Raw genomic sequence first — 18,071 nt, 5'->3', positions numbered from 1 at the left:
CCGCCCGCCTCCCTGTCCCGGCCCCGCCCACCTCCCTGTCCGGTCTCTGCCCTCCACGGCCCGGCCCCGCCCACCTCCCCGGCCCGGCCCCGCCCACCTCCCACCTCCCCGGCCGGCCCCTCCCACCTCCCTGTCCGGTCTCTGCCCTCCTGGCCCGGCCCTCCCCTCCGCCAGAGCCCGGCTAGACGCGCCGCCGCGATGGTGCAGGCCTGGTACATGGACGAGTCCGCGGACGACCCGCGGCTGCCGCACCGCCCCGAGCCCGGCCGCGCGGTGGGCCTGGAGCAGCTGCGCGGGCTCGGCGTGCTCTACTGGAAGGTTCGAGGGCGCTCCCGACGGCCGGGCGCGCTGCGCATGCTCGCACTGCGGGGGGCGGCGGGACCCCGGCTCAGCCGAGTGGCCCGGAGTACCCGGGGGCAGCCGTGGCCTCACCAGGCCCGGGGCGGCAGTGCGGGACCCGCGGAGCTCCCGTGGGCTGGGGTCCCTGGTTCCGGTGGACCCCGCTCGGCGGACGTCTGCTCTGCGAAGCTGGTGCCGCCGCTGCGGGCCGGTGTTCAGTGTTGGCAGGCGCCGCTCCCCACCCCCGAGGGCCTGCCGAGGCCACGGGAGGCCACGGGAGGCCACGGGGATGCGTCGGCGGTGACTGTTGCTTTCGCTAGTCTGCATTCAGTTGTGATCAAAACGAAAACAGGCCCAGGCCTACATCCCCCCACCCTTCCTAGGGCGCCTCCTGAGGGTGGGGTTAGGGACGTGCATGGGAAGAAGAAGGGTGAAGGGGGACTGGAGACACAGTAAGCGTGGTCAGTGTATGCAGTTAATCTTGGGGCGTCTTCTTGGATGCAGGTCCAGAAAATGGTATTGGCAAGATCTGAGGATGGTGTTGTCTGGACGCAGGTGAAAGGTCCCTGGTTTCAACACGAGTGGCCTTGAGGTGGCTGGAAAGGCACAGGCCATCATGGCTGTGACCTGAACCTCAGATGTGCAACCTACATGAGAGCTGAGAAAGGCCAGGCCTGCAGTATGGGGGTTGAACCCAGGAGTGCTCCACCACTGAGCCACATTCTCAACACTTTTTATGTTTTATTTTGAAATAGGGCTTTGCTAATTTGCTGAGGCTGACCTCAAACTTGGGATCCTCCTGCCTCAACCTCCCAAGTCACAGGTTACTGGCATGTAATGCCATGCCTGGCCAGAATTAGTGACTTAATGCCAGCTAAAAGCAGGCAGCTAGCCGGGTGCAGTGGTGCGTGCCTGTAGTCCCAGCGGGTCCCGGAGGTTGAGACAGGAGGATCAAGAGTTCAAAGCCAGCCTCAGCAATGCCAGGTGCTAAGCAACTCAGTGAGACCTTGTCTCTAAGTAAAATTCAAAACAGGGCTGGGGTGTGGCTCTGTGGCTGGGTGCCCCTGAGTTCAATCCCCGGCACCAAAAAAAAAAAAGGGGCAGCTAGAGACAGGCGAAGCCAGAGGGTCCCGCTGGTGCGGGCACCGGAGGGGCTCCGCTCTGACTCATGGAGCCAGGCCCAGGTGTCTTTCCCTGCAAGGCTGAATAGGTTAATTCTAGACTGGACTTGTCTTTTGTGGGCCACAGCCGAGTTCTGAACCTCTGGAAGGTACCATCTTCAGTGCAGTCAAGGGCTTTATGGTTTCTGTTATGATAGGAAAATAGGTTTTGACGAAGAGTGACATCTGATTTATCCCCATTCCCAAGCACAAGGGTCAGATCACGGCACTCCTGGAGTTTTGTTGTGACAGTTAAAAACAAAAATGAGGTAAAGGTCAACTTCAGACGTGTCCGGAAAGTGGGCCAGTGTTAAAGGGTGTCTCTTGGCTTGTTTCCTGGGTCAGCCAGGATGTCTTCCTTCTGCAGCCCAGAGGAGGAGCCCAGGGCTGCGGAAGGTCCCTTGCTTACCACGGGCTACCCGTGCCTGGTGCACTGTCCTGTGCTCTCCTAGTGACTGAGATGGACCAGTGGCGTCCAAAAGTGAAATTAGTTAAAGATCTTTATTTTCTCAGTAGTGGGGATGCTGAACCACATCATCCCCAGACCTTTTTTAGTGTTTATCTTGAGACAGGTTCTTGCTGAATTTCTGAGGCCAGTTTAAACCTGATGATTCTCCTGCCTTAGTCTCTGCAGTTTCTGGGGTTACAGGTATATGCCACCATGCACTGCAAAGTTTGTTGAAGAACTAATTGGCTTTTGCTCAAGATTTGTGAGGCCGGGCAGTCTGCATTCTGTGAAATACAGTCAGCCTCTGTGTCTTTACGTTGTGCACCAGGCAGTCAATCAACTGCTGATTGTCAATAATAACAAAATTGCATCTGCCCTGAACCTGCGCAGCCTTGTCATCCCTTCAGAATACAGTAGAACAAGTATTTATGTAGCATTTGCATCCTGTTAGGTATCCAGAGATGATTTAAAGTACGACGGAGGATGGGTGTAGGTTATGTGCCCATCCTGCGCTGTTTTATGTAAAGAACTGGGCATGTGTGTAGGTGTCTGTACCAGCACCCCAAGGGCAAGAGGAGTGCAGAACGAGCACTCCCTGGGTATTGGTAGAAGGGTGAGCTTCATAAGGTGGGAACAAGAGACAGCAAGAGGAGAATAAGCTATTGGTTGATGTCAAGTTCCTTCTGTGGGGGTGAAAGCAGAATGTGGCTTCTTTTATCAGCTGACCAGGAGACTGGTGTCTAATGTTTCCAGGAAAAACAGGTCTGTCTGGGGACCTCTCTCACTTTGTTTGATTATATAGCATTTAACATTGGTGGCTCTGTTGGTTTTGTCTGGCTGTTGTCGGGTGCAGAGCTGGATTCAAAGCAATGGGACCCTTGCCGCGCATGATGGCACCTGCCTATAATCCCAGCAACTTGAGAAGCTGAGGCTGGAGGATCACCAATTCAAAGCCAACCCCCCTAAAAAACCAGCCTATCAACCAAACAAACCCCAAACCAAAAACAGTGCCCCCTGTAATTTTGTCAGGTTTTAGTAGGGATCCGAGTGGTCTTGTGTACCGCGCAGGCAGCTGGCGGTTAGGTGGTTCTAGTTTGCAATAGTGTGCGGTTGGGGCACAACCACCGTCTGGGAAGAGAGTGTTTCTACCTCCTATTAACATGACTCCTTTTTGTTATCTAAACTTGTTAGCTGGATGCTGACAAATATGAGAATGATCCGGAATTAGAAAAGATCCGGAGAGAGAGAAACTACTCCTGGATGGACATCATCACCATATGCAAAGATAAGCTTCCCAACTACGAGGAGAAGGTAAGGGGCGCTGCTCCTGCGAGACTCCCTGTTCCTCTGAACGGTCTAACTTGGGGGCTGGGAAGGACGCGTGGGCTGGTGGACTGAGCAGGGAGGCTGCCCTCGCAGGGCTGCACTTTGTGGGACGCTGGCAGCCGTGAACCCAGCTCTCTGTTAGCTTGGGCAGTCCAGAGGCCCAGGCTCTGGGGCCTTGGGAGTGCCCAGGGCTGTCCACTGTGGAGCTGTGCCCTGCTTGGCCGCCCCCCCACTCCTGGTGCCCCATCCGTCCTGGGCCTGCGCAGGCTTACGATCTTGCTGACCTCGCGAATAACCCTGGGCTCATCGATTTCCTCCCGGTTTCTGCTTTCTACTTCATCGATTCCTTCCTGACCTTTGCCTCCTTCTGTGTACTTTAGGTTTAGTTTGCTCTTCTTTTTTCTAATGTCTGGAGGTGGAAGCTGAGGTCACTGGCTTGAGTCTTTTCTTCTTCTTTATTTAAAAAAAATTTAAAATAGTTGTATATGGACACAGTACCTTCTATTTACTTTTATATGGTGCTGAGGGTCGAACCCAGTGCCTCCCGAGCGAGGCACGTGCTCCACCACTGAGCCCCAGCCCCAGCCCTCTTCTGCTGTTTCATGCAGGTGTTTAGTGCTCAGGCTTACCCGCACGGTGACTCTAGTGGTATCAAACACATTTTGATACGTTTTGATTTAATTTTTACTCAGTAAAGATTTCCTTTCTGATTTTGACTTTGACGCATGAGGGATTTTTTGTTCTCTCTTTTCTTCGGTGCTGGGGATTGAACCCAGGGTTGCTCTGCCACTGAGCTACCTCCAGTCCCTTTTTATTTGGAGATAGTCTTGCCAGGTTACTGAGGCTGGCCTTGAACTTGTGCCCCTCTGTCTCGGCCTCCGAGAGCTGGGACGGCGGGGCATGTGTTTCCCTGCCTGGCTGTGTTTTACTTTTAAAGACATGTATCAGTTTCCAGTTATTTGGGGATCTTTCTAAAGACATTCTTCTGTTTCTAATTCGATTCCATGTAGGTGGGGGATGTACTTTGTGTGACTTGAGGTTTTGTGATTGTGACTTTGAGATGTGCTTTCTGGCCCAGAATGTGGTCTCTGTGTTGGTGACGTTGTCTCTGAAGGCCCCTTTAGCCGGGCAGCTGATGGTGCTGAGGGGCCAGCACGTCCTTGCTGGTGTCCCGCCTGTGGTCTGCTGTTCCTGACGGTGGGCTGCTGAAGTGCCGGCTGGGGTGGACTCGTCTGTCTCGCCCTCCGGTTCCTTTAGTGTTGACCTTGTGGGTGTGACGCTGTAGGACGTGCATGCCGGGGATGGTCGTGTCCTCTGGGAGAAAGGCCGTCTCCTCCCTGGTGACCGATGACCTGCTTTCTGGGGAGCGTGTTGACAGGAGCACCTCTCCTTCCTTTTACTTTCAACCCCGTAGACGACGTATGATTTTGTTTTTGTTTCTGGGGATGAAGCCCAGGGCTCTTGAAGCCCACTGAGCTACATGCGTAACCCTTTTTATTTTTCATGTCGAGACAGAGTTTTTTTAAGTTGCTAAGGGTCTTGCCAAGTTGCCGAGGCTAGCTTCCAACTTGCGATCCTCCTGCTTCAGCCTCCCGAGTTGCTAGGATATAGGCATGCACCACCATTCCCAGTTTTAACGTAGAATTATTTTTTTTAGTAGTCATTCAAACAGTTTGTCTTCTAATTGGTTGTACTTGGACAACCCACATTAAAACTGCTTGTTAATATAATTGAAATATCTGCCATATCTATAACTGTTTTCTAGTTGTACTTTTTAAATATTCCCACTTTTTTCCTGCCTTGTCTGGTTTTAACTATTTTTTATAATTATATTTATAATTTTTTATAATTCTAATTTTATAATTCTTAGGGTTTGTGAGACAGGTTTACCCTGGACCGAGGGGCCCAGTTTTTTCCTCCTGTCACTCCCATGGCTCAGAGAAGTTAAATACTAGATCATTGAAGAATAATGAAAATTAAATATTTATTTTATCTTTATTTCCTCTCTTTCATAGATCTGAGTTTCAGACTTGTGTAATTTTCTTTTTGGTTTGAAGAACATCTTCAGCATTTCTTGCTAAGCAGGTCTCCTGGTGACAAATTCCCTCAGTTTTTGTTTGTCTGAAAAGGTTCTCCTTCACTTTTTTTGGTGCTGGAACTGGGTGTGGTGGCACACACCTGTGATCCCAGACACTCGGGCCAAATTCAAGGCCAGACTCCACAGCTTAGCCCGACCCTCTCAAAATAAAAAACAGAGAGCCTGGGGTTGTGGCTCAGGGGTAGAGCGCCCGTGCACCTGTGAGGCCCTGGGTCCATCGTCGGCACCGCAGGAAAAGATACTGTGTCCATCTACAGCTAAAAAATATTAAAAAATAAAAAATTGAAAAGGGTGGGCCTGTAGCTCGGTGGCAAAGGGTCCAGTCCCTAGGGAAGACAGGCAAGACAAGAAGCAAGGTGCTCTCCCTCTGGGTTGCCCCCGCCGCCCTGCCCTCCCTTTTCAGGTTGGGTGGACGCCTTCCTTGCGTCCTGCGTGGTTCTCCTCCTGCGTCTCTAGGTCGGTGCACTTTCCTCTGGTCCTTTCACGTTTGCTCTGTCGGTTACTTGTCCGCAGTTGTGGTGGGCTGTGCCTCGGGGTGGGCGCTGGGCTCCCCTGCTGGCTGCTCTGTTCCTGGTCTCTGTGGTTTGGTGTCTGCAGTTCACTTGGGGAGATTCTTGGCCTTCATTATTTCAAATTTTGTCTGCCTCTTTTTGCTGCCACTCTGCCTACCAGTTATGTAGAAGGTGATCGCGTCACTTGAGCAGTCTCCTCCCATTGACCCTCTGTCCATTCTTCTATGACTACCACACTGGGTCGATCACCATGGCTTTCTCTAGAAAGTCTTGAGGTTGGGTGCAACTGCGGTCCATTCCTTCAGTATTGTCGTAGTTATTATTGGTCTTGTCTCTCCACTTAGCTTTAGAATCAGTGTGCAAACATCTGCAACACAGCTGGCCCGAACCTGTCGACTCTGCTGGGGAGAGCGCTGTCTTGGGACACTGGGCCTTTCTACCCATGAGCATGGAGGGTCTCTCCACTCCTTTTAGCTCTTCCTTGATTTCTTTCATCCGAGTTTGAGGTTTTCCTCATATTCCCCTTGTGCTGATTTTGAGTCTGCACTTAGTACTCTTGTCTTGAGGTGGTGCTGACGTGAATGTGGTGTTGATCTCAGACCCCTGTGCTCGCTGGTGGGCGGGAGAGTGGGAGACCTCCACGTCCAGCCTTGCTGTAGTTCTTCTCTGTCAGCTCTGGGTGTTCACGAGGGGGATCGCGTCGTGTGAGCAGTCTCCTCCGTCCCGACGAGCTTGCTGTCATTTCCTTTTCCTGTCGCGCTGCATTGGTAGGATGGTTCACTCTGTGCTGAGCCTCTGCCTGTGCCCCCTAAGTGGGCACAATGGCGGGACAGCAGAGGGACTAGAGCTGGGTTTCCCGTCCCCGACCCGCTTAGCCCCGGCTGCTGTGACAGAATGCCCCCCATCGTGCCCCGAGGCTGCGGTGGCCAAGCTGCTGCATGTCGAGGGGCTCGAGATCCGAGGGCGAGGTGGCATCTCAGTGTGGTGCCTGCTGGTCTTTCTCTGAAGTGGTGATTTTCCAGATGCCACGGTGAAGGCACACAGCCTCCTGCGTGGGGCGGGAGGCCCTGACGCGCCTGGCTCTCCGTGGGGGCATTCGGCCCTCATCTGAAGGGCCAGCTTCTGTGTACTTGATATCTTCATTATAAAACGCAGGGAGAGATGACCGTCAGAAAGACGCAAAGTAAGTTCGAACAAATGGGAGTCACATTGAGACCACAACTGCCGTCCCTCTGAGCGCTTCGTGGTCAGTGTGAGAGCGCGTGTGGAGCCGGATCTGCGAGGCACTCTTGCTCTGTGACACTGGGCCCGTGACCTGCCCTCTCTGTGCCTGTAGTCTCCCTCAAGTGTAAAACTGGGATGACAAGGAGACCTGCTCGGTGTGGTTGTGTGTTAAGAATGGGATTGTTGCCTGGCACCTGGGCTGTGTGAGTGTGGCCTGCCCCTGCAGGGCATCAGTGGGTTCCTTGACTATTCTGGCCCACCCCTCAGGGCTTTCCTGGCCCCCCCCCCACCCTCCTGGCCCCTCCTGGCCCCTTGTAGCTCTCCTGGCTCCTCCTGGCCCCTCCTGGCCCCTTGTAGCTCTCCTGGCCCCTCCTGGCTCTCCTGGCTCCTCCTGGCCTTCCTGGCTCCCCATAGCCCTCCTGGCCCCCTCCTGGCCCCCTCCTGGCCCCTCCTGACTCTCCTGGCTCCTCCTGGCCCTCCTGGCCCTCCTTAGCCTGCGTCACTGGTTTCCCGTCACCAGGGTTCTAGCCGTGCAGGTGGGGGCCGCGTGTGCTCAGTTTCATGCCCAGCAGACTGAGCGAGCTCTCCCTCCTGCCTAGATCAAGGTGTTCTACCAGGAGCACCTGCACCTGGACGAGGAGATCCGCTACATCCTGGAGGGCAGCGGGTACTTTGACGTCCGGGACAGGGAGGACCAGTGGATCCGCATTTCCATGGAGAAGGGAGACATGATCACTCTTCCCGCCGGCATCTATCACCGCTTCACGCTGGACGAGAAGGTAGGATCTGCTGACCTCCGTCTGCGTCTGCCTGCGCTGGACGTCAGAGCTGGCTGGGTGCCCCCGACAGTGCGCTCCTGCTGGCCGTGCCACTGAGACTGATGAGGGAGCGTGGGTGGCGCAGCTCAGGACCTGGCAGCACATGCCCAGGGACAAGGGCAGCGGCCTGCCTGGGGCCGTGCGTGGGCCGTCCACAGAGCGCAGAGAGGTTCCAGTGCCCTTTCTCGTTGTGGAGGGCCGGTGGCCGGGAGGCACCCGTAGGGTGGGACTCCTGTCGTTTTGGATGTTAACAGTGGAGATGCAGCCGTCTGGTTGCCGGGGTGTAGAAATGAGCACCCTGCGTGCGGGTGTGACCTGGGCTAGGCCTGAGGGCTGGCATGGTCTTTAATAGATAGTAAGTGCATACAGCTTAAAATTCTGAGTTAGGAAACAAGAGAGTCTCCGCCTGACCCCTGGTCCCAGTTCCCAAGTCCCCTCCCTGTGGATGGCTGCGTCACATCTCGAAATGCCTTTTTAGAGAGGTTTTGTACGTATTCCAGTGAATGGGGTCGGGGTCCTTTTCCCTTCTCTGCAAGGTTCTGCGTGTGTTCTGTCGCGCTGACGCACTGGGGAGGGGTGGTCCTCCACCCGCATGTTTGTTTGCACTCTTGGCTGCACATGCTCCGCTGCTGGACGAGCCCTGTGCGTTTAGCCACTGGTTCATTTCACTGAGTGGGTGGCCTCTGTGGAGGGCGTGTGATTGTTTCCACCTTTGATTCTGTAAGGAGTGCTATCCCGAGTGACACTGCACAGTTGTAGTTGCACTGAAGTGAGTTCACCTGCCGCGCACACCTCTAACCATGGGCCCTGCGTTAGCAGGAGGGCATGTTCCAGTTTGGATGGGTGGTGCCAGCTGTCCTCTGCCCAGCCAGCAGCATGGGGCCCCAGTGCTGACTCGTGGGGAGGCTGTGCCCATGGGGCAGAGAGCCAGGGATGGTGCTAGTGTCCACCACTGGTCTGTTTCCAGGCTTCAGCTGCAGAGGCTTCCACCCACTACCACGGGAGCCTTCTGCATAGGGTGGCCACTTAGGCAGAGGGTCCAGTGTGGGATGAGCATTGAGCCGGCAGTAGGACAGCTGTGAGGGCGTCTTGTTAACGTGGGAATGTGTGAGAGGCGATGGGTCAAATGAGATGCGATGTCTGTCTGTCCCCAGAACTACGTGAAGGCCATGCGGCTGTTTGTGGGAGAACCAGTGTGGACAGCATACAACCGGCCGGCCGACCATTTCCCCGCCCGGGAGCAGTACGTGAGGTTCCTGGCCCAGACGGCCTAGCGCACCGCACCGTGGAGCAGCTCGCCTGCAGGCTCTGTGCGGCGCCCTGAGAGCCACCTCCTCGCTTTGCTTTCATGCAGTGGACGGCGGCTGTCTTTCCTTTGCAGACATCTGATCAGAGTACTTATAATGAATGGAGCTGGGAATCGATTTCTACGTGGACGTGAGTGAAGTGGAGAGCCCCTGATTCCCTCTGATCGATCCTGCTGTGTGCAAGAGTCTGGCGGGCAGCGCAGTCATCCGTGACAGAACACAGGAGTCAGCTCCTGGGGGGTCACTGCCCCTGGTCAGCCGACACTGGTCAGCCTGAGCGCTGTGCACAGGAGCAGTCCTACAGACAGGCAGCCGGAGGGAGGCGAGGCGCTGTCCGCCCGGGGCACGTGGGCTGGGAAGAGCTCCGGCTGGTGTCCCTTGGGCTGCCTGTGTCCCCTCCTGTTGGGAATAAAGTGCCTTGACCTCACGCAGGGGCTGGGGGTTGCCTCTGAGTGCCTGTGGGTTTGCCCGGCTCATGATCGTGCGTTTGAATTCACTGTGAGGCGCTGGGTGTGTGTGGTTAGCTCACAGACTGACCGTGTTCGTGGTTTCCAGTGTGAGGTTTCTAGGCTCCACAAGCTCTGAGATCCTGATCGCGGAGACCCCGCCGTCTCCCTGTGCTTGGAACATGGTGGCTCATCCTGAGCTCCTGCTTTAACTGGATGCAGACTTTGTGCCCATCACCCTTCATCACCTGCACCTGGTGTGGGGCTCGCCTCCCTCGGGCAGAGGCCGCTCGAGCTGTAGATGGGTTTCCGTGGCCAGAACCAGGGCGGGTCTGCTGGAGCTGTTTCTGTGGATGGATTTCTAATGGTCATCGTACCTGGGACATATTTTCCTCCTCTCCTCTGTGGCTCCTCAGGCTTCTGCCAGCCCTGGGAGCCAGCGGCCCTGTGAGCCTGGTCGCATCTCCCTTTTCCTGTGTCTGCGTTGTCACAGTGCACTCGGGCGGGCTACAGCTGTGTGACACGCCCTCAGTCAGGGGTTCTGGGCAGTCTCACCAGCCAGGAGGTGCCCGTCCCCCCTGCCCCTCCCTGCCCATGCCAGCCACGCCAGGGAGTGTTCCAGAATCTGTGGAAGTGGAGCCTCGGCTAGGGTCTCGGACTGGCTTCCTGCACTCCTGCCTCTTCAGTGCAGCCCTGTGTGCGGCTCAGATGCTGCTGCTTGTCTTTCCCTTGAGAGGGGCCTTGCGGTGTGGCCCAGGCTGGCCTCGAACTCCCGTGCTCACACGCGCCTCCTGCCTCAGCCTCCCAAGGAGCCGGCCTGCAGGCTCCACCACTGAGCCCAGCGGGGTTGTTCAGAGCTCTCGGCTGAAGCCTCCCGAAGCAGGGAGTTGCTGCCTCGCCGAGCTCAGTGTCCGGGGTCTCCTCTGAAGCTGTCCTGCAGTAGGCTGTCTCTGGTTCCTTCACGCCCCCTCTCAGGTGCCACGAAACCCACCTACAGCTCGAGTTGCCTCTGCGCGGCTGGCGGTGTTCCCAAGACCCAGCCCCAAGTCCCAGTGGAGCCACTGCTGGTTGTCTCGTGCGAGGCTGCCCCTCTGGAAGGACACCCTGGCTTGCTGAGCAGGGCGCACCTGGACAGGTGTTGGTCAGTGCACCTGTTGGAAGGTACGCAGCGTTTGTGCCTGGGCTGTGCTCAGGGTGTGGCCTTGGGCAGGTCTCTGCATTTTAAAGGAGTGCGCAGGCCGGCTGGGCAGGGCGGCGGCAGTGGGCCCTGCAGTGCTGTGTCTGGGAAGCCCAGGGGCTGGGCCAGTGCACCTTGCCTCTGGGAAGCCCTGCTCGCAGGGCCGCCTTCCCAGCCCTGTGTCTCTGCCGTCCACCGCTGCCTCGCCTGGCCTGCCCTTGCAAAGTGAGCAGGACATCCCATCTCTCTGCTGTTCACTCCTTGTTGTCCGCTTCTTCCTCCTTATTGGTCAGAAGAGAAGCAGGAGATGAAGTAGCAGGTACTCTGCTGTCCCAAGAAGCTGCTGCTGTGGACCCACGGTCGACTCAGCCAGATGCCTCAGTGATTGTCACTGTGGGAGCTCATTAAAAATGGCAGTAACCCAGGCTGGTAGCACACACTGGTCACAACTTAGGAGGCTGAGTCAGGAGGATGGCAAGTCGAGGGTAGAGACTCGTGGTGGAGCGCTTGCCTGCATGGTGCCTGAGGCCCCAGGGTCCATCCCAGCACCCGACAAAGGCAGAAGCAACATAAAGGAGCAGGGGTGCACTCCCCGTCAGCTGTGAAGCCCAACTCCCAGCTCCTAGAAGGCTGCACCGGCCTCTTGCAGCTGTGGAGCGGAGGTGGGGGTCTTGGAAGCCGGAGCAAGGGTGGGAGCCGGAGAGAGCTGCAGTCTAGGCACTGCACACCCACAGACCCACAGCCGCCGAATTCAGTACTTGCATTAAAGATCTTTAAAATAAAAGTGTGGATCTGGGCAAACGGAGGCACTCACTGTGTCCAGGTGCACCGCGCACGTCCCGCTCGTGATCAGTCATGTGGCTTCTGGTGGGATTCAGCAAATGCTGTCGGGGCTCCCACGCTGGCCCCTGTGCCCACCAGCACTGCTCCTCTCCTCCTGGCCCCCGTGGAGCCTACCTGTCTTTAGCCCAGCTGGCTATTCCTTGGACTTGGAGGAAATAGTCTTTTTTAAATCCCAAAGTCTGTGAGCCAGATAGCTTTTCAGCTTCCTCAGAAGTAGTCGGTCCTCTCGAGGACGGTGTGGATTGCAGCTTTTGACAGTAGAATTGCAAACCTGTGTTGGGCAGTGCCAGCCTGAATCCTGGCAGGCTGCTGGCCTGCAGGAAGCCATACTTGTCCCAGGTAGGTGGTGGTGCCCTGCCCTGCTCTGGCAGCCGCCCACCTGTCCCCACACTGCTGTCTATGAGCTCTGGACAGTGTCCTGAGGCTGAGGACCAGGAATAGAGTGCAGGGCACGTGGGCATCTGTGGCCTCCTACCTTCTCCCAGGAGGCAGGTGATCGGTCACCTTGGAATCCCAGTGCCTCTCCAGGGAGGTGACCTACTTCGTGGGTGGGGCTGTTTTTTCCTAATTACATGGCAAAGTCTGCAGCACCAGACATTTTTCATTTTCTTTGCTTTGGGTTCTTATTAAACCCAGGGCCTCATGTGCTGAGCATGCACTCTGCCACTGAGCTGCACCCCAGCCGACATTTCATTCCAAAAATATGACTTTGACAACTGAAGTGAAGCCCTTTAGCTTATACGAGGCTCACCTGGTGGTTTGCAAAGTGCAGGGCTCTGTCCTGCAGACTGGCGCTCTGACGCAACCTGAAGGCAAAACTTGTCATCTGTGATGGACAGGCGACAGTGGGACTGAGAGTAATTTGTCAGGATCAGGGTTTTGCACATTTCCCAGAGCCTGGCATGTGGTGGAATTCAGTATGACTTGGGTGGTGGGTAGGGGGTCACTGAGGGTGGGAGGGTGGGTGTGTGCGTGGGCAGGTAGATGTTTGATGAATCTGTTTCTTGCCGTGCAGATTTAGAATATTAAGTTCAGATATGATCTTGAAAAGTCTTTTTTTAAAAAAATCTGTTTTCTATTGGAAGTGTGTCATGTTTTAGAAAGCTCACATAGTTTTATGATTTACACAAGGAAAACTTAATTACAGGACATTTAAACATCCACTGTCCTAGAGCTGTCAGGAGGATGGAGGGGCAGGAGGTTTGGCCTGGTGCTGTGCTCGGCCCCGAGGGCTTATCATCCTGGAGGCCTGCAGCGGAGTTTAGAGCGTCTCCAGGAAAAACCACCAAAGGTAGAAAGTGAGGCAGCCGTGCAGGGGCTGTCTGCCTGTCGGAGGGACCCAGCGCTCAGCGAGGAATCCGCTGAGGTGCTGCTCTGCACCCACCTCTTTGCCTGCCAAGTCCCACGGGGTGCCTTGGCCCTGCTCCTTGGCCTGGAGACAGCCGAGGACCCTGCTGGAAGGGGCTCTTGGAGCGGTGGTGTGTGCCCTGATGGCCCTGCACTTTCTGAATCCAGAGTGAGGACTTAGGCCCATGGCACTTTCTGGGGCAGAAGAGAGCCGTTTGTCACCGTGGTGTCAGGGAGAGCTCCAGCTGTGTGACACTGTTGAGGCCACCCATGGAAGCCCAGAGCCCAGCCCAGGTGCATGGCCCTGCCCACCAGCCTTCCCAGATGCCTCAGGTTGTTCTCCCCTCATTCCCTGGTCAGGTCCCCTTGTGGCTGTTCATTCACTGAGCATTTGCCTCTGGAGAGCTGGCACCAGGCTGGGAGTGCAGCGGGTACAGTGGCTGCAGCGCGAGTCACCTTGGGAGTCATCTGCATGCCCCACAGGCACCCAGTACAGAGCAGAAGCAGATACACAGTGGGCTCCTGGGCAGGACAGGACCTTTAACCTTGCCACTGTGCTTCTCCTATGGGGACAAGCAAGGCCTCGGTGCCCTTGATGGGCTGAGAGGTGGACACCGTCAGGTTTTCCTGCAGTTGGTCTTCATTCTTTCCCTCATCCTTAAAATAACTAGATAAATATCCCCCATTGTTGAGAGCCACAGCCGAAGGGGCCCCAGCAAACTTCCGGCTGCCAGCTGATTGGCTCCTCTGCGGTGATGCTCATTGGGCTGTTTCCCCGCCCTTTCAGACCACGGAGCTGCTCATTGGGGGACTTTTTTGGCTCCGCCCACACGACCCAGCCAATCGGCCTCAAGAGCAGGAGGAGTGGGGGGTTGAGAGGCTTGTGGGAAGCCGGTGGTGGCAGTTGGGCTCTGAGGGAATTCCTGAAGAGCTCGTGTGGTGCGGCGTGTGTGTGTGTGTGTGTGTGTGTGTGTGTGTGTGTGTGTGCTCTAAAAATAAAGTTTGTTTCTGCCTGACAAGTGGCTGGTGAATTGTGCCCAGCCAGACTGCGGCACCCCATTCCTTCTTCAGGTCTGTCCAGCTTTTCAGAAGGCAGTGGGAACCAGGTCCTCATAACTCTGAGGCCAGCTCAGCTGCGCTCCAGTGTCAGACCCTGAGGCGTGGCTGCTCACACACCAGACGGTCAGGGCCTCTCAGCTCCCTGCAGCTGGCCTAGATCACAGCCAGGCAGGCCAGGACCGTGGGACAGGTGGCCGAGAGCCCGGGAAGACACCTGGAGGTGGGGGATTGGACCTGAGGTTGTGGAGAATGCTCACGGGAGCCCAGTGGGAGTGGCTGGGAAGCTGCACTCTGCAGCCTGAGGACGCTCGGCCCTGCTGGTTGCAAAGCACACCCCTCCCCAGTGCTCTGCTCGGCCATCCTCCCCCCCACCCCCCAGCAGGGAGCGGGCTCATGACCAGGCTGCAGAAGCAGCAGCACTGAAAGTTTGCTTTTTCTCTGTGTGACCAACATGGCGGGCGCAGTTGTGCTGCCAGAAGGCAGCTCCCACAGAGGGCGCCGGTCTGCCTGCCTGTGGCGCACCCGAGGGGGTCAGCGGCCTTCCAGATGATATCGGGACACCGGGTCTGGGTCTGCACTTGGGCGGGTTCCTGGGATCGGAGCCCGTGTTTCAGGGACGCGATGTTGTGCTGGTTTTTGCCCTGCTGGGGATGGAACCCAGGGTGTTCACCACTGAGCTCACCCAGTCCTTGTGGGTGTGCTTCTAAGACAAAGTCTCGCTAAGTTACCAGGCTGGGCGGAACTGGTGACCTCCTACTTCAGCCTCCTGTGCGGCTCTGACTACAGGCGTGACCCGCACCCGGCCAGTCCTGTATTAAAGGACAGCGTGGGTCACAGCATCGGGACTTGAGCTGGGCCTGCTCTCCCTTCCAGTGCAGCAGGCAGAGGCTGCTCTGCTTTCCTTGAATCTGTAAACGGCCCAGAGCTTGGGTGCGAATTCCAGAGTTCAGCCACCACGGTCTCGGCAGCCTGGCTCACGGAGGAATCCGCCACCACCCTGAATAAGGAGGGGAAAGCGTGACCATGTAGGAAATGAGAGGCCCAGACAGTGTCCACCTGCAGCTGTGGCATGAGGGTGACCTGCGATAATCCTGGCTTGTCACAGGACAGTGTCCACCTGCAGCAATGGTGGTGAGGGTACCCCATGCACACCCTCGCTCATCATGTGGCACTGGTGTTGTGAACTCAGAATGGTTGTCACTTGGTGACACAGTGACCTGCACTCACTGCAGACTGCCACAGGATAGGGCAGGATTCGGGTGCAAGGCCACCCCGGGATGGCAGAGGCTGGTCTGCTGCGTTTCCCTGTGGGTGCTGGTGAGCAGGTCCTGGCCGTGTGGCACTTCAGGGAGCTGGCAGAGGCTGGCCAGGTGTGGCCTGGGAGCTGGGCTGTACACCATGGAGCACGGGTGTGTCCTGTGGCCCTTCAGGGAGTGGAGGGAAGGGTCCAGGCCCACTGCCCACCAGGCAGCCGCCACAGCCCTGGGCCTGGCATTTAGTGCCTCTAGACGTTGATGTGCAGAAGGAAAGACTTACTGACGGGTGTGGCCGCCACGCTGCACAGTGTGGATCCACCTTACACACCTGAGCCCTGCCTGTGGCACCAACCTGCTCCTGGCCGAGTCGGCTGGCCGCATGCCCAGCCAGCAGGCCGTGCCGCATCTCCTCGGTGCACTTCTGCCCCCACTGGCCCCCCCTGCACCTCGGTCACATTCTTGCATCACAGTCCTGTCTGCATCAGTGGGTACGTGTTCACTGAGTTTTTCCACATCGTAAAAATCCCTCGACAGGATGGCTTTAGTACTGCACAGACTTCTCTTAGGAACACGTAGTAAGTGATCAACAAAACCGTCCTCATATTTCACCGTTTTACTGGTTCCTCTTGCCCCATCATGTTCCAGAAACGCACATGCTGTTTTCTCTCCCAGCCGTTGGAGTGCGTATGCTGGTAGGAGGCCAAGTGGTGGACGTCCTGCACCCCTTCCACCTTGGGGTCGCCTGGCTGAGCCCCCACTCCAGAACGCCTAGCTTGCTGGAAGACCTGCCAGTGGGGCAGGGCGGGACCCCAATCCCGTGGGACTGTGGCTGACCAGTGATGTGCGCACACAGGAGACTCCACTGAGGGCACAGTAAGAAGGCGCCCTCTGTCAGCCAGGAAGGGCTGAGGAGAGCCCAGCTCCCAGTCTCTGCCTCAGACTTCAGCCTGCAGAACTTGAGAGCACGTGCTCCGGGGTTGAAGCCACCCTGTTGCTGTGTTGGTTTCTGCAGCCCATGCTGGCCAAGCCGCCTGCGTCCACTCAGCTCCCTGCCTCCGGGCCCTTGGCTCTCTTTTGAGATGACCTGCGCTGTCATCCTATGCATCACCTGGAGCTAAAGGACACAGGGGCACTGCCTGTTCACCTAGGAGGAGTGTGTGACATGTGTGCACCTGCCCTGAGCGCTGCAGTGAGACCCTGCAGTCTTCCAGCACAGGCCGCAGGATGGGGCTCAGCTGGGCGGGGCCTGGGTGAGGGGGTGCATCCCTCTGCCTTCCAGCTTAGGCCAGGTGATGCAGAAGGGGGCTCAGCTGGGTGCACCCAAGGAATTGGGGTGTGGGGCGTAGCTACAGTCCTCCCAGTACAGGCCAGGTCCTCCGGGAATGGAGCTTAGCAGGGCTGTGCCCAGGTAATGGGCACCTTATGTCCTCATTAACACTGGTCACCTCTTAAAAGCCCCTCTACTCAAATACACTCCTGTGGCAGTAGGGCTTCAGTACACGAGTTTTGTGGGGACAGTTTGGTTCATGACACTAGGTGGATAGCTTTCCAGGGACAGGAAGAGCAAATGCAGACCTGCCTGACAAACAGAGCTGATGACTGGAACAGAGTCAGGGGTGGCGGTGGCAGGAGCCAGACGGATGGCAAGGGACAGATTTCACAGGCCCGAGACTAGGGGGCAGCCGGGAGCTCGACAGCCCTCCCCGATGGGGAGCTGGGGAGGAATGGGAGCAGAGGGGGCATGGCCTCAGGGGAGGCAGGGGTGGGGATGAGGAGGCCAGTCAAGAAGCTGTAACCCACCGCCTCTGCCCCCACAGGAGGGACAGCTTAGTGGGGCTGTGGGACTCACAGAGCAGGACTTCCCAGCTGGTCCGTGGTCCCAACTGCACACTCCTGTACCAGTGCACTGCAGAGTGTGACTTTCACTCCAGAGCTTCTTGGGGCACTCCTATGTGCGAGACGCTGTTCCAGGACAGGCAAGCAGGCTGGCCAGGGTGCCCGTGTCTGTCTGCAGCTCGAGGTGGCCTCCACATTCTCAAGGACCTGTGACAGCAGAGCAAGGCAAAGAAGACTGCGTAGCAAAGACAGTGTGGGCCCAGTCTCCCAAGTGTGGGCGCTCAGGCCCCGCTCCAGGACCCAGGTGGGCGGAGACCTGGCTCCCAGCGCTTTCCTTACTGGCTTGTGCAAGTCTTTGGGAGGGGGTGGGCACACCGGGGTTGCCCCCAGGATCCCCCATCCCTGGTGGTGGTGAAGTGGGCCCAAGCCCTGGCCTGATTTGAGTGGTGGTGGACCTGGCCCAGGGGCGGAAGTGTGACGGGGCCTCCACCCAGCTCTGCCGGACACCACTGCAGAGGAGAGCGCTGAGGGCTCCTCGAGTGCGTTCCACTTGAACAGTACCCACGATGTCCAGGGGGAGGCAAGGTGGGAGCATTGCGAGTTCAAGACCCTGCCTCAGAATAAAAAAGGCTGGGATTAGCTCAGTGGTAGAGCAGCCTGGGTTCCCAACAAGCCAAAAAAAGAAAAGAACCAGATGCGGAGCATGCTCGGAGAGCGTTTCTAGGCAGGTGCCATGGTCCGAGAAGGCTGTTGTGGATCGCTTCTCCCCTGATCAGAGGGAGAAATGAGGCATGCCGAACAGGCGCGTCACCATTTGTTACCAGTGGCAGTAACAGTAGTGGTTGATGGGAAAACAGCTGGCTTGTACTGCCGGG

The 18,071-nt window shown here is 57.0% G+C and overlaps 1 protein-coding gene across 1 annotated transcript; it reads left to right on the top strand.

Moving 5' to 3' along the window:
• Positions 1-155: 155 nt before the first annotated feature.
• Positions 156-9,659, top strand: Adi1 (acireductone dioxygenase 1). Its single transcript, XM_046441176.2, has 4 exons — positions 156-318; positions 3,139-3,258; positions 7,707-7,886; positions 9,080-9,659. The coding sequence occupies exons 1-4, from the start codon at positions 199-201 to the stop codon at positions 9,197-9,199; spliced, it is 540 nt and encodes a 179-aa protein (XP_046297132.1). The 5' UTR covers positions 156-198; the 3' UTR covers positions 9,200-9,659.
• Positions 9,660-18,071: the final 8,412 nt, after the last annotated feature.

Source organism: Marmota monax, unplaced genomic scaffold, assembly GCF_021218885.2.
Source record: "Marmota monax isolate L192 unplaced genomic scaffold, Marmota_monax_Labrador192_F-V1.1 WCK01_AAM20220418_F8-fsc00010, whole genome shotgun sequence".
NCBI classification, from domain to species: Eukaryota; Metazoa; Chordata; class Mammalia; order Rodentia; family Sciuridae; genus Marmota; species Marmota monax.
The sequence above is the reverse complement of the archived record's forward strand: the minus strand, read 5'-3'. Positions and strand labels throughout refer to the sequence as shown.

Bases quoted from the DNA above. Each gene is read 5' to 3' on its own strand.
- Adi1 (XM_046441176.2), top strand. From the start codon at position 199: ATGGTGCAGGCCTGGTACATGGACGAGTCCGCGGACGACCCGCGGCTG. The intron at 3,259-7,706 runs GTAAGGGGCGCT...CCTCCTGCCTAG, and splicing joins TTCCCAACTACGAGGAGAAG to ATCAAGGTGTTCTACCAGGA. The intron at 7,887-9,079 runs GTAGGATCTGCT...GTCTGTCCCCAG, and splicing joins GCTTCACGCTGGACGAGAAG to AACTACGTGAAGGCCATGCG.